Source organism: Tachyglossus aculeatus, chromosome 8 (genome assembly GCF_015852505.1).
Source record: "Tachyglossus aculeatus isolate mTacAcu1 chromosome 8, mTacAcu1.pri, whole genome shotgun sequence".
In the NCBI taxonomy this organism is placed as follows: Eukaryota; Metazoa; Chordata; class Mammalia; order Monotremata; family Tachyglossidae; genus Tachyglossus; species Tachyglossus aculeatus.
In genome coordinates, this window is record NC_052073.1 from 14390554 (window position 1) to 14402814 (window position 12261).

Here is a 12261-nt window from a genome sequence, read left to right on the forward strand (position 1 = left end):
TGCTGCTTTTCTCCTGTGTGCCCTTGGGCAAGTTACTTAACTTCTCCATGCCTCAGTTTCCTCCTCTATAAAGTGGGGATTAAAAAATACCTGTCTCCCTCCTCCTTAAACTGTGAGCTCCATGGGGGAAAGGGACTACGTCCAATTTGATTGTATAGTGCCTACCCCAGCACTTAACACATAGTAAGTGCTTAACAAATTCCACAATTTATTTATTTATTATTATTATTGTCTCTCCATCCTGCAGGGGATGAGCCTGTAGAAAGACCCTAGGGTCTCATAACAGAGAAATGGCAGATCCAGGATTCATGATTCACAGTCCTGTGCTCTTTCTTCTAGGCCACTCTGTTTCCCAATTAGTAGTTAGACTCTGGGTATCAAGTTTGCCCTACACAGGATTATGGCTAATATGGAGCTTTCTACTTTGCACTTGAATTCACCCCTCCCTCAACCCCATAAAACTTATGTACATATTCATAATTTACTTATTTATATTAATGTCTCTTCCTCTAGATTGCAGACTCACTGTGAGCAGGGATTGTGTCTACTGTCATATTTTTTAAATCAATCAATGGTATTTACTGAGCATTTACTATGTGCAGAGCACTGCACTACACACTTATATTGTTATATTGTATCCATTGTATTGATTTACCTGAAATATACATATTTGGATATTTCAGGTAAATCTATATCTATGGATTTATTGCTTTCTATATCCTTGCTTTGCCTATTAAGCTCCTTGTGAGCGGGGAACATGTCTACTAACTCTTTTGTATTGTACTCCCCAAGCAATTAGTACAGTGTTCTGCACATAGTAAGCATTCAATAAATATGACATTAATTGATTGATTGATTGATTGAGTTTCCTGAAGGGCTTGGTGATGGCCTCCAGAAAGGGATTGGTTAAGAAAATGAAGACCTTAGGAGCATACCCACAGTTCACAACCTGCAAGGCCCCATTTTGCCTGCTTATGCTCTGTCTCCCAGTGGGGCAGAGTCACGGCAAAACGCTCTTTCCTCAACTGCTCTCCACCATTTTCCTCAAGTGGACAGAAGTTTTATCGACCTACATCCCCTTTTATCTGCACTCAGACATCTACATCCCAAATTATCTTCTTCCTCCTATCTGTGAATGATTTGTGTCCATGCCACCCCGCTAAATTGGAAGATTTTAAGGGGAGGAAGCAGGTCTACTTTACTCTGTAGTACTCTCCCAAGCACTTAGTACAGTGCTCTGCATCCAGTTAGCACTCAGTAAATGTCACTGATTGAATGATAGTAAATATGGAGATTTTCCTTGAGATTCTGTTGCAGAATCAGGACTTGAAATGCTAGCCTGACATGAACACAAGCACAGTAGCATGAGAATAGACTTTGGAAGTTGATAAATATTTGGAAAAACAGATGCTTTGGGACCCAGATCTTTCCTCCAAGGAAGTGACCACTCAAGTGGGACTTTCCATTCTCTCCTGTGTATAAACTGTGCTGCTATTTCTGATGAAACAAAAGGGTACGGTAGAACCAGCTGCCCAAGTATCCATGTGCTGAGAGCCTCTGATTGAATCTGCGTAGGACAAATGTTTGAAAAACCTCAATTCCAGGCTTCGTTTGTTTCTTAATGGCACAGAGCCATGGCCTCATTTTCCATCAGACCAAGAGGGGTGGAAGAGATGCAGCTAGTGCTTTTGTTTCAAGGTATCAGAATGCAGTTGTCATTTTGGAAGTTGAGGGCCCCAAAAGATTTCTGCTCCTGAGATGGCATTGTCATGCCTGTTGATGGACTTGCAACTCTGCCTACTGGCGCGGCTTCTTTTCCTCAGCTGTATTATGAATTTGTAGGACTTGAAATATGGATGATATTTCAATGGGCTTCTGTCACCGGGAACATGAAAGAATGAGAAATACCTAAATGTTTTGCCCACTAGGGATCATTTCTTTTCCCTAAGGGGCTATTGTCTGCTTTCTACAGTGTTGGGTCATAGAAATGGAAAGAAGATAGGCAATAAAGTTACATGAGTTGGAGTCAGAAAGCAATTTGTGGGAACCTAAGATATTGATGTTTTTCTGAGCCCAGCCCCAGCTTCTCGCTATCCTACCACCTGATATTGACCCCTGGGTCTTCCTGGCTTCTCTTAATTCATTAATCCTAGCACATTTTGGCTTATAGGATCCCAAACCAGTCTCTGGCATCCTTCTAGACCCTCCAACTGCTGCCACCCCCATCTTCTCACCCTCACCTGCCTGGATCCTATGACTCCAGGCTCGTACATCCCCTACTTCGGCTTTAGAGTCCTACACTTAGTCTTGACCTATGGAGTCTCTTGGCTCTTTCTGCTTTTTAATGAGTTTCCAGGCATTTTCAGGTTTTTTTTAATGGTATTTGTTAAGCACTTACTATGCGCCAGGCACCGTACTAAGCACTGGGGTAGTTACAAGCTAATCAGGTTGGACAAAGTGCACGTCACACTTGGGGCTCACAGTCTTAATCCCCATTTCTGAGGCAGACAGGAGTTTAGTGAATTTCCCAGGGGCTCACAGCAGACAAGTGGCGGAGCCAGGATTAGAACCCAGGTCCTCCGACTTCCATGCCCGAACTCTATCCACTAGGTAATGCTGCTTCCCATTTCCTCTATCCCCTCTCACCTAAGAACCAAAGCAGTGTCATTATTGGATCAAACCAATGATCCACCCAGCTCAGTATCCATAATCAAATCAACTGGGACAAATGGAGGACCCATGGAATTGTTTCCCTGTGTGACATCCAGTCTAATAGTTAGGGATGGATCACCCAACTTCCCTAACTGGTCCTTTCTACATTCCCAACACTCCCTCTGATTACCCTTATGGACAACTCATTTAAACCTTCTGATATTCAGTCTACATAACGTCCTGGGGTAACAAATTCCATACGATTAACCTCATCGTCCCACAGTACGTATTTCTCCTATTTCTTCGGGGCGCACAAGAGCGTGAGTTGATTGGCACAAGCACATTTAGTCTTCAGTTTTTAGTAATGCTCTTCCCCTATTTTGAAAGTGTTTGCATTCAGGGCTGTGGTTCTTGGCAGAAGCTGAGGGTGATTTCTCAATACAGGATAATTTAAGGTCTACCTCTACCACTAGACTATAAATTCCTTGTGGGCAGGGACCATAACTACCGACTATTATAGTATACTTTCCCAAGCACTTAGTACAGTAATCTGCACACAGTAAGTGCTCAATAAGTACCATTGATTGATCAAACTTGGACGTAATGGAACTAGATTGGCTAAGCTTAATTTGGTCCCTATCTTGTAGGCCACCTAAATTCAATTCTTTGGGTTGGAACACCCAAGCAACTTCACATTCTAGCTTTTATCATTTTCTCCTGACTTTATACCCCCTTGAAAACACGGGAGAATCTTTCGGAGTATATTGTTGAAAGAAATCTGAAATGCGTTTTCATTAACTTTCTGACCTATTTAGGTTTCATGCAAACTATTTTCAGCAAATTCATTTTCCTTCACAATTTCCCAAATAGAAAGGTCCTTGTAAGAGTGTAGAACTGGAAGCCGGTTATTACGTACCGCAACAAAAGAGGGAAACCAAGTTAGTCATGTTATATCATTTTTCTCCCTTGCAAATTCGAAGAGCTGTTTTCTCAAGATTGGTAATATAAATCCTCTAAAGCTTATTTTCCGGGAAAGTAGATTTGGAGATGAAGCAGCCTCATCAATGGTGTGGCTTTATGGAAAGAGCACAGGACTGGATTCAGGCGATGCAGATTCTAGCCCCTCTTCTGTCACTGATCTGCTGAGTGACATTGGACAAGTCACTTGGCCTCTCTGGGCCGGTTTCCTCACCTACAAAGTGAGGATAATATACCTGCTACCCCTACCTCTTAGATTGTGAGCTCCAGGTGGGACAGAATTCATATCTGATTACCTTGGATCTACTCAGTGCTTAGCACATAGTCTGGCACATAGCAAGTGCGCAGTAGATTTCATCATTATTGTGGTGGGGTGAAGATCAACGTGACTCAAAAGGTCAAGAGCTGACAACCTCTCCGAGAGGAGTTACAGTAGCCTCAGACTACCCACCTACAGGAGCCAAGGAAAAATGGCGCTCAATTATCTGTTGCTCTACACTCACAGGGAAAACAGTAAATGGGGTTTAAATGAGTATATAGTTACAAAACCAGGGACACCAATCCGGCATCCAAATGCAGATTTGCAACCTGTCAAAGAAGGATCTGTTTCATTTTTAATGGAGGGGGCACTCGAGCCCATCGGCTATGCTTCGCCCCCACAAGTCAGGGACTGCGTGAGCTTAAGGCAGGGTAATTCAGCACACACATCAAAGCACACGGGAACCCAAATGATTAGTTTATGCCCTAAAGTGATGGTGTTTTCCTAATTCTGTATTTAGGCAATGGCTTTTCAGTTGCCTCCATAGCAATGTGGTGTTGTGTACACAGTGAGAAGCCCCGATGCCAGCAGCATCTCTGAAATATGCTCAAACAATCTAAATTAGAAAATGTCAGTTTTTTGGCTCGAGTTGCTTCAGAGTTTCTTTTTCCTTTCTTGTGCCTCTATAATTTTATTGGGATGACTAAATCCATGAACTATGTTAGCAGTAAACAGAACTAATTTACCCCCTGCTTCTTTGAAACAGCTGCTGACAGCTGCACTATAATTCAATCAAGGATCTTTGTAGTGGAGCCTACAAACCATATTCATATTTTTCATTTTGCTCCCTCTCTCCTGTATTTAGCCCAAACAGCTGCAGTATATACTTGACAAGTACCCATTTCCCTCTACCGGCAGAATGACAAAAAAGCTTATTAAAAACAGCGGAAGAAGAGTAGTAGGCTGGTTTGCATATGAGGTGGAAATTCTAACCCCGGTTTTCAAATCCATAGGTAGAATGAACCCAGAAAATAACCACACTGGCCTACAAGATGAGATTTCTTTTTTATTGTAAAGTCCAAATTCTTTCATTTTCCTATTTGTACAAAAGTCATCTAACAACAACTGCTCTACGAAAAGAACCAAAAACGTGTACATATACTTTGCCAACTGTTAATAAATATCTTCTTAAATAAGGAAACAAATGTGTCTTAAGAGAGATGAGAATCAGTTTCCTCAGTGAATAATGAGGAAATTCAGAGATGGAAATAAATAATTTTTTTTCTGCTTTGTGACAATTATTTACAAAAAAAATGTACAAACAATGATGTTTGCCCCAAGCCCTTGTGTTTCCACAGCAAGGGCAAAGAGCAGGTTTTGACACATTAACACAGGCCCATGAGGGCAGAACTGTTGCAGTTTCGTTTTAGAGTCAAAAACACACGGGGTCCCTAAGTCCCTCTGCCCAGGTTAGACAAGAAAATAGTAAAATCTAAGTGGTCCCTCCATGGTTCCCTAGTTGGACGGCCTCATAGACCAACCTCCGGAGAAGAGGAAGGCAACCGAGCTCCAGATGTATCTGTTTAGCTGTGAACGGAACAGAAATGGCCACCAGCTTGAAGCAACTGAAGGGGTTTTCAGGGCTGCCTTATGGCATGAACTGTAAAATCTTAAGATATTTTGGTTATCAATGCTCTGTGTATGTAGTGTATTTGGTAATATCTTCCACCCTCCAAAAGCTCAACTTCAACTCACCTTCAGGACTGTATCACCCAGTCCCTCCGTCTTGCTTTTCCTAATGGTTCCCGGACAGTTAAAAATAGGAAAAGACCACCAGTTATCAAGAGCCTAGGCTTTCAATTTGCCCATTCTATTTACTGGACCAATCCCCAACTAGCTTTCCTTAGACAAATTCGGGTACGTGGATGGTGAGTTGCACACAATCCACAAGCCACGCAATCCAACACATACTTGCTCATGGGTTCTGAGCATGCTGATCCCAACTGGCTCCAAAAATGGTTCATCCGTGTTTGCCTGCTTGGTTGGAAGGGCAAGGGCTTTCCTTTTCCTTTGCTTGAAATTCTTTTAAAGATCCATTATCTACTAAATCCCATTTTCAAAGCCAGCCACTTTCTGATGATTTTCAGAGGGTGCACTCCTGGTGTCTTGCCTGAGGTTGCTTCTCTTCAAAATAATTTACATATTCCTGACAATGTTGGGTGTGCATTCAGACTTCAAAGAGGCAGTAATTGAGAAAGAACCTTTCTGGAGTCTTTATTTCTACAGGTTGCTATGGATAAAGAAAACCGACAACTTGAAAGAGTAAGACAGAAAGCCCCAACTCTTTAAACAGGGCTACACATAGGCTTTAGTTCCTGTTCTTCCACAATAGTTGGTAGCATTTCTAGAACACCGCCTCAAAGCCATTATGTAGCCAATGTCTGATATGAAAGAGTTGGAAATAAATCACAGGTTATTTGCCTTACTTTCCCCCCACCCCGACAATTTCATCTCAGTAATTTTTTTTTAATTCTCTCCTCCCAGAACTGTAAATCAAAATGTTCGCTGGTGCTTGAAATCCTTATTTTCCTTTCCACCAGAGAATACAAATGAAAAGAGCAAGCTTGTTGCTTGAAGTGTATTTACTTTTCATTTTGTTTCTCTACCAATTAGTATCCACATGCCCCAAAAGGGAATTTTGTTATCCATGGCTGCTCTTGCGGGTGAAGAGAAAATTTACTGTTGCGATATTAAAGTGAATGTAATTCACCCTGCTCCATAACATTGGATTTTGTTTATGAAGACAAAGTAAATAATGAATCTGGGATAAATTGTTTAGGGAGATTCATTTGATATGTCCCAACCATTTTCTTTAGTTATTTTATTGTGACATTTATTACAGGAACTTCCATATGCGTTTTGCTTAGCACAACCCAAGTGTACACACTTTTACACCCACCCACACACGCACTCACACACATATCCTGCTGGGTGGCCTCCATGAAGTGGTGTTCATAATTATCCCTGGAGAGTGAATCATCTCTGGGTGAGACACAGACATCAATTATCACAGCCCAGCATTATTTAATACGGGTTTGCTTCTCTTGCAGCAGCTTGCAGCATCTTGCTTCCAAGAAGTGAAAGAGGAATGGATCAAAAGCCACCTGGATCCCAAATTCCGTACATTTTTTCCATTCGCTTGTTCACCTAAACGAGGAACGAGGCCCTCCCGGATGGTGTTTCGTCAGCTTCCTTTAAACGAGCTCTTTGAGGAAGGCCTCGAGCCTATTGCCAAATGGCACGGAGACACTCTTTCCAAAACGCATCAGCGTCCAAAATAGGTGGTTAGGTTGGGGCAACCCTAATGGCAACCACAGGCCCGGACAACCATGTTCCTGTATTTTTTTAAAATGACATTGGAGCTGTCATCAAAATAGAGGACGGAGATGGCATTGAGTTGTGTTGGGGCACAGCAGGGTTTCGGCACAGTCTCTGGATTTATAAAATGTACCTGAGAGAGAACAAGGGTAAACAATGGGGAAATGTTCAATCATGGAATATTAATGTTATTATTAATACTACTGCTACCAATAGCAATAATAGTAAATAATATGTAAGAACTTACTATGTGTCAAGTATTGTGCTAAGCACTGGGATAGATACAATACAATCAGATCAGACCCAGTCCCCATCCCACATATGGCTCAAAGCCTAAGGGGGAGGGAGAACAGGTTATCGAATCCCTCTTTTACAGACGAGAAAACTGGGACACAGATAAATCGAGTAACTTGCCCCAGGTCACACGGTAGGCAAGTGGCAAAGCTGAGATTAGAACCCAGGTCTCCTGACTCCGAGGCCTGTGCTCTTTTAATTAGACCATGCTGCTTCTATTAGAGAGTCTCTTTTATCTCTGCTCTGGTCACAGCACATAATAATAAGAAAAAGAAGAAGGAGAATTGAGGTATCTGTTAAGTGCTGTACCAGGCACTGAACTAAGTGCTGGGGTGGATACAAGCAAATCAAGTTAGACACAGTCCTTGTCCCACATGGGGCTCCCAGTCTCAATCCCCATTTTACAGATGAGGTAACTGAGGCACAGAGAAGTGAAGTGACTTGCCCAAGGTCACACAGCAGAAAAGTGGCAGAGTTGGGAGTAGAACCCACGACCTTCTGACCCCTAGGCCAATGCCCACATCTTGGACAAAACACTGTAAGCACCTTGGCAAATGAAGTCAAGTCCAAACAACAGTACTGTTGGGCAAACTCAATCATCTGAGTTATGACTTTGAGCCATAGTGCTCAGGAAAGATGAGGAATCTCTTCAAATACCTAGCAGAATAACTTAGAGAGTAAAACATCACTGAGGCTAAAAGTGCTACACCACTATTAATTATTGTTATGAGTAATAGTAGTAGTAGTAGTAATAGGCCTTCCCTTACTAAAACCTCATTTCCCCTATTTGCCCTCCCTTCTCCATCATCTATGTACTTGATTGTACCCCTTAAGCACTTGATATTCACTCCATCACTGGCCCCAAAGCACATTTGTACATATCCTTTTCTCTCTCTCTGTAATTCATTTGATTGCCTATCTCCCCCTCTAGACTGCATTCTCTTAGTGGGGAGGGATCTTGTCTAATACTAATAATAATGATGATGGCATTTATTAAGCGCTTCCTATGTGCAAAGCACTGTTCAAAGCACTGGGGAGGTTACAAGGTGATCAGCTTGTCCCACAGGGGGCTCACAGTTCTAGTCCCCATTTTACAGATGAGGTAACTGAGGCACAGAGAATCAATCAATCAATCAATCATTCGTATTTATTGAGCGCTTACTGTGTGCAGAGCACTGTACTAAATGCTTGGGAAGTACAAGTTGGCAACGTATAGAGACGGTCCCTACCCAACAGTGGGCTCACAGTCTAGAAGGGGGAAAGTGAAGCGAAGTGACTTGCCCAAAGTCACACAGCTGACACTTGGTGGAGCCGGGGCTTGAACCCATGACCTCCGACTCCAAAGCCCGGGCTCTTTCCACTGAGCCACGCTGCTTCTCTACCAGCTCTACTGTACTGTACTCTCCCAAGCATGTAGTTCAGTGCTCGGCACGAAATAAGTGTTCATTCATTCATTCATTCAATCGTACTTATTGAGCGCTTACTGTGTGCAGAGCACTGTACTAAGCGCTTGGGAAGTACAAGTTGGCAACATATAGAGACGGTCCCTACCCAACAGTGGGCTCACAGTCTAGAAGGAAGTGAAGTGTTCAATAAATACCACTGATTGAGGTATTTGTTAAGCGTTTACTATGTGCAGAGCCCCATACTAAGTATTGCGATTGGAACAATACAAGCAGCATGGAAGCAGCATGGTGTAGCAGAAAGAGCCTGGGCTTGGGAGTCAGAGGACCTGGGTTCTAATCCTGGCTCCTCCACTTATCTGTTATGTGACCTTGGGCAAGTCACTTAACTTCTCTGTGCCTCCATTACCTCATCTGTAAAATAGGGATTAAGACTGTCAGTCCGACGCATGGACTGTATCCAACCTGATTATCTTGTACCTGCCCCAGTGCTTGGTACAGAGCCTGGACATAGTAAGTGCTCAACAAATACTATGAAAAAACAAAGAAGGAAAGATCAGACCCAGTCCCTGTACCACACGGGGCTCAGAGTCTAAGAGAACACAGTTTTTGTTTCTGAATCCACCCATATTCTTGGGTGGATTCTGATTTCATTTGCCTGTAAGCATGTTGCCTAAATTGATGCACTTAAGCTTCCTGTGAGATCTGTGATTGTACATTTTTCCATCTCAGGGAGGTTGGCAGCCCAATCCCACAACCAGTGTGAAAGATTATCTTTGGAAGCTATGTAGTGCCTCCACTAAAATCCAGCTTGCTACAGTAATGGGGATCAATGCTACAGGAACGAACCTCTTGTCTAAAGTGAAACCTCTGGCTCATGCTAAGAGTTTCTCTCTTAGCAAAAGCTGGGAAGATGAGCTACTTCCCAGTTGCAGCAAGGATCCTTCCTGGCAGAAATTTTCATTTGGTAGGATATTTGCAGTGGAGGCTGTCATCTTCATCTTCCCCTCAGCTTTCCCTCACCCATCAGTTTCTGTAGCTACATCTGAATATTTTTTGAACTTTCCCTTGCTTAAGAAAAGAGGGAACCAATTTCTATAGCCTGCAAGTCTTTTGAAGCCAAACTAAAAGAAGAGAGAAATTCCGAAAAGGAACGTCTTCAGTTCTCCATCCCCATAAAGTTTCACAGCCAAATCCTTCGAGGCAGGAAGACCTTGGATCCCTACACTACCTGGGGATGGAGCATCAACAGCACTGAAAACCCATAGTCTCATGTGGGACAGGTCCTCAATGGAAATCCAGGCAGTCCTCAGTCTCCAGACCTGGCAAGTTGCCTGAGGATATTCTCCCTCTGCTTCTGGCACAGTTAATGCCTGTAACCAAGAGTGATTAACCCCCATCCAAATATTTATTCTGGCCTTAACACTCTGCCTGCCAAATGAAAGGGCAGCATTATCTGGCAGATTTCAGAACTCAAGCCTCCCATCCACTGGGAACTTTGGGATGGTTTTCCCCAGCTTAGATGATTCAGGCAGGAAACGACAAGCCGGCTTGCCTTGGCAAGAGCGGTTGAACCTACCAGTGTTTGAACAATTGCATGGTTTGTGGCATTCATGTAGGAATTCAAGGGAAAGGCACACTCTCCTTCACAATAGTAGGCGGCATAGCCTTCTGGAGCGATTATCCAGTCCTGGACCAAGAAGAAGAAATACAGGAAGACCAAACTTAAGAAAGAGACCAAACTTAAGAAAGAAGCCAGTGAAATTCAAAACACTAGTACACCAGTTCAAGGCCATCCATCAACGCCTTGGACAAATCATTGGTTGCAATGCCATTCACTATAAACAGTCTTATCTCATCAGGATGTTTTGAAGAGAAAGTGAGATCACTGATACGGCAATGCTTGGAAAAATAAAAATCACTATGCAAAAACCAAGATATTATCATTACTACCATTATTATTATTATTATTGAGAAGCTGAATTTCTCACTAATGAAATGATGCCACCTCTGGTACGGAGCCTGTTATTTGTCAGTACCCTACAGCAATACACTAGCCCAGAATAAGGCATAAAGTCAAGAAAGTGCCCCATCCACCGGAAGTGGGGTCAAGACATTTAACCATTGTTGTAAAAGTGCGTAGTTCTCTTCTAAATATCCTATTATTTTTAACTTAATATCCAAATGATAGCCAAAGCTGGATGGGCTGAAAGGCTGAGAGAGCTGCTTACCTGCCAACCGAGATCTCGGAAGCTGACGTAGAGCTCGTGTTTCTTGCAGGCCTGCCTCTGGTCGCTGCTGCTGTTTTCTGGGTTGGAAGAGAAACACACATTTTTTTTTTCTTTCGGTGGGGCCATCGCAAGAGCAGCTCTCCAATAACAGAATCTTGGAGTGTAAACTTTCCAATAAAGGCCAGGCCTTTAAAGGCCTAATGACTGGCTATCTCCAGCTTCCTCTACCCACCTGGTTCGGCAGGATGGCGTCAGAGAAAGCGGCACCAAAGTCTCCCTTGTTCTTACTAGGCAACGTATAGCACTTGTCAGATCTTTGTGTCGGTTTCAGTTTCTTATATTTTAATGATGATGAAATCAGGGCTGGATTCAATAAAAATAATCAAGCCCCCATCTGGCTTTCTGCACGACGCCACAGAAGCCTTGCTCAGTGTAATCTTTTTCAGAAGGCTCTGGACCAACCCCGCCTGCCAACTTGCAGAAACCAGTTCCATGGGGAGATCTCCTCATGGCCCATTGAGTTCCCTGGGGAGTCTCTAGGGTAATACCGACATGATTGGTGGGAGGGAGGACTGGCACCTCCACTGGGTCTGGGAGGAGGGCTAGGGAGCCCGTTACTCTGAGTTTTAGTAATAATAATAATTATGGTATTTGTTAAGCACTAACTATGTGCTAAGCATTGTTCTAAGTGCTGGGGTAGATGCACGGTAACCAGGTTGTCCCATGTGGGGCTCACAGTTTTAATCCCCATTTTACAGATGAGAGAACTGAGGCACAGAGAAGTGAAGTGACTTGCCCAAGGTCACACAGCAAACAAGCGGCAGAGCCAGGATTAGAACCCACATCCTCTGAGTCCCAGGCCCATGCTCTTGCCACTAAGCCACGGGAAGCAAGACAGCCTAGTGGCCTGGAAGTCAGACCACCTGGGTACTAATCTCAGCTCCACCACTTGCCTGCTGTGTGATCTTGGGCAGGTCAACTAACTTCACTGTGCCTCAATTACCGCATCTGTAAATTAGAGATTAAGGCTGTGAGCCCTATGTGGGACAGGGACTGTGTCCAACCT

General features: G+C 43.3%; 1 protein-coding gene across 1 annotated transcript in view; it reads right to left on the reverse strand.

Annotated features, from left to right (window-relative positions):
- Positions 1–5104: 5104 nt before the first annotated feature.
- The window catches only part of BMP7 (bone morphogenetic protein 7), an 85630-nt gene continuing 78473 nt past the window's right edge, over positions 5105–12261 (reverse strand). The window contains exons 5-7 of the mRNA XM_038750277.1: positions 11196–11272; positions 10544–10654; positions 5105–7400 (exon numbers count right to left, since the gene is read on the reverse strand). Of these exons, the coding sequence (XP_038606205.1) occupies positions 7251–7400; positions 10544–10654; positions 11196–11272 (338 nt within the window). The 3' untranslated portion in view covers positions 5105–7250. The remainder of the gene's footprint in view (positions 7401–10543; positions 10655–11195; positions 11273–12261) is intronic.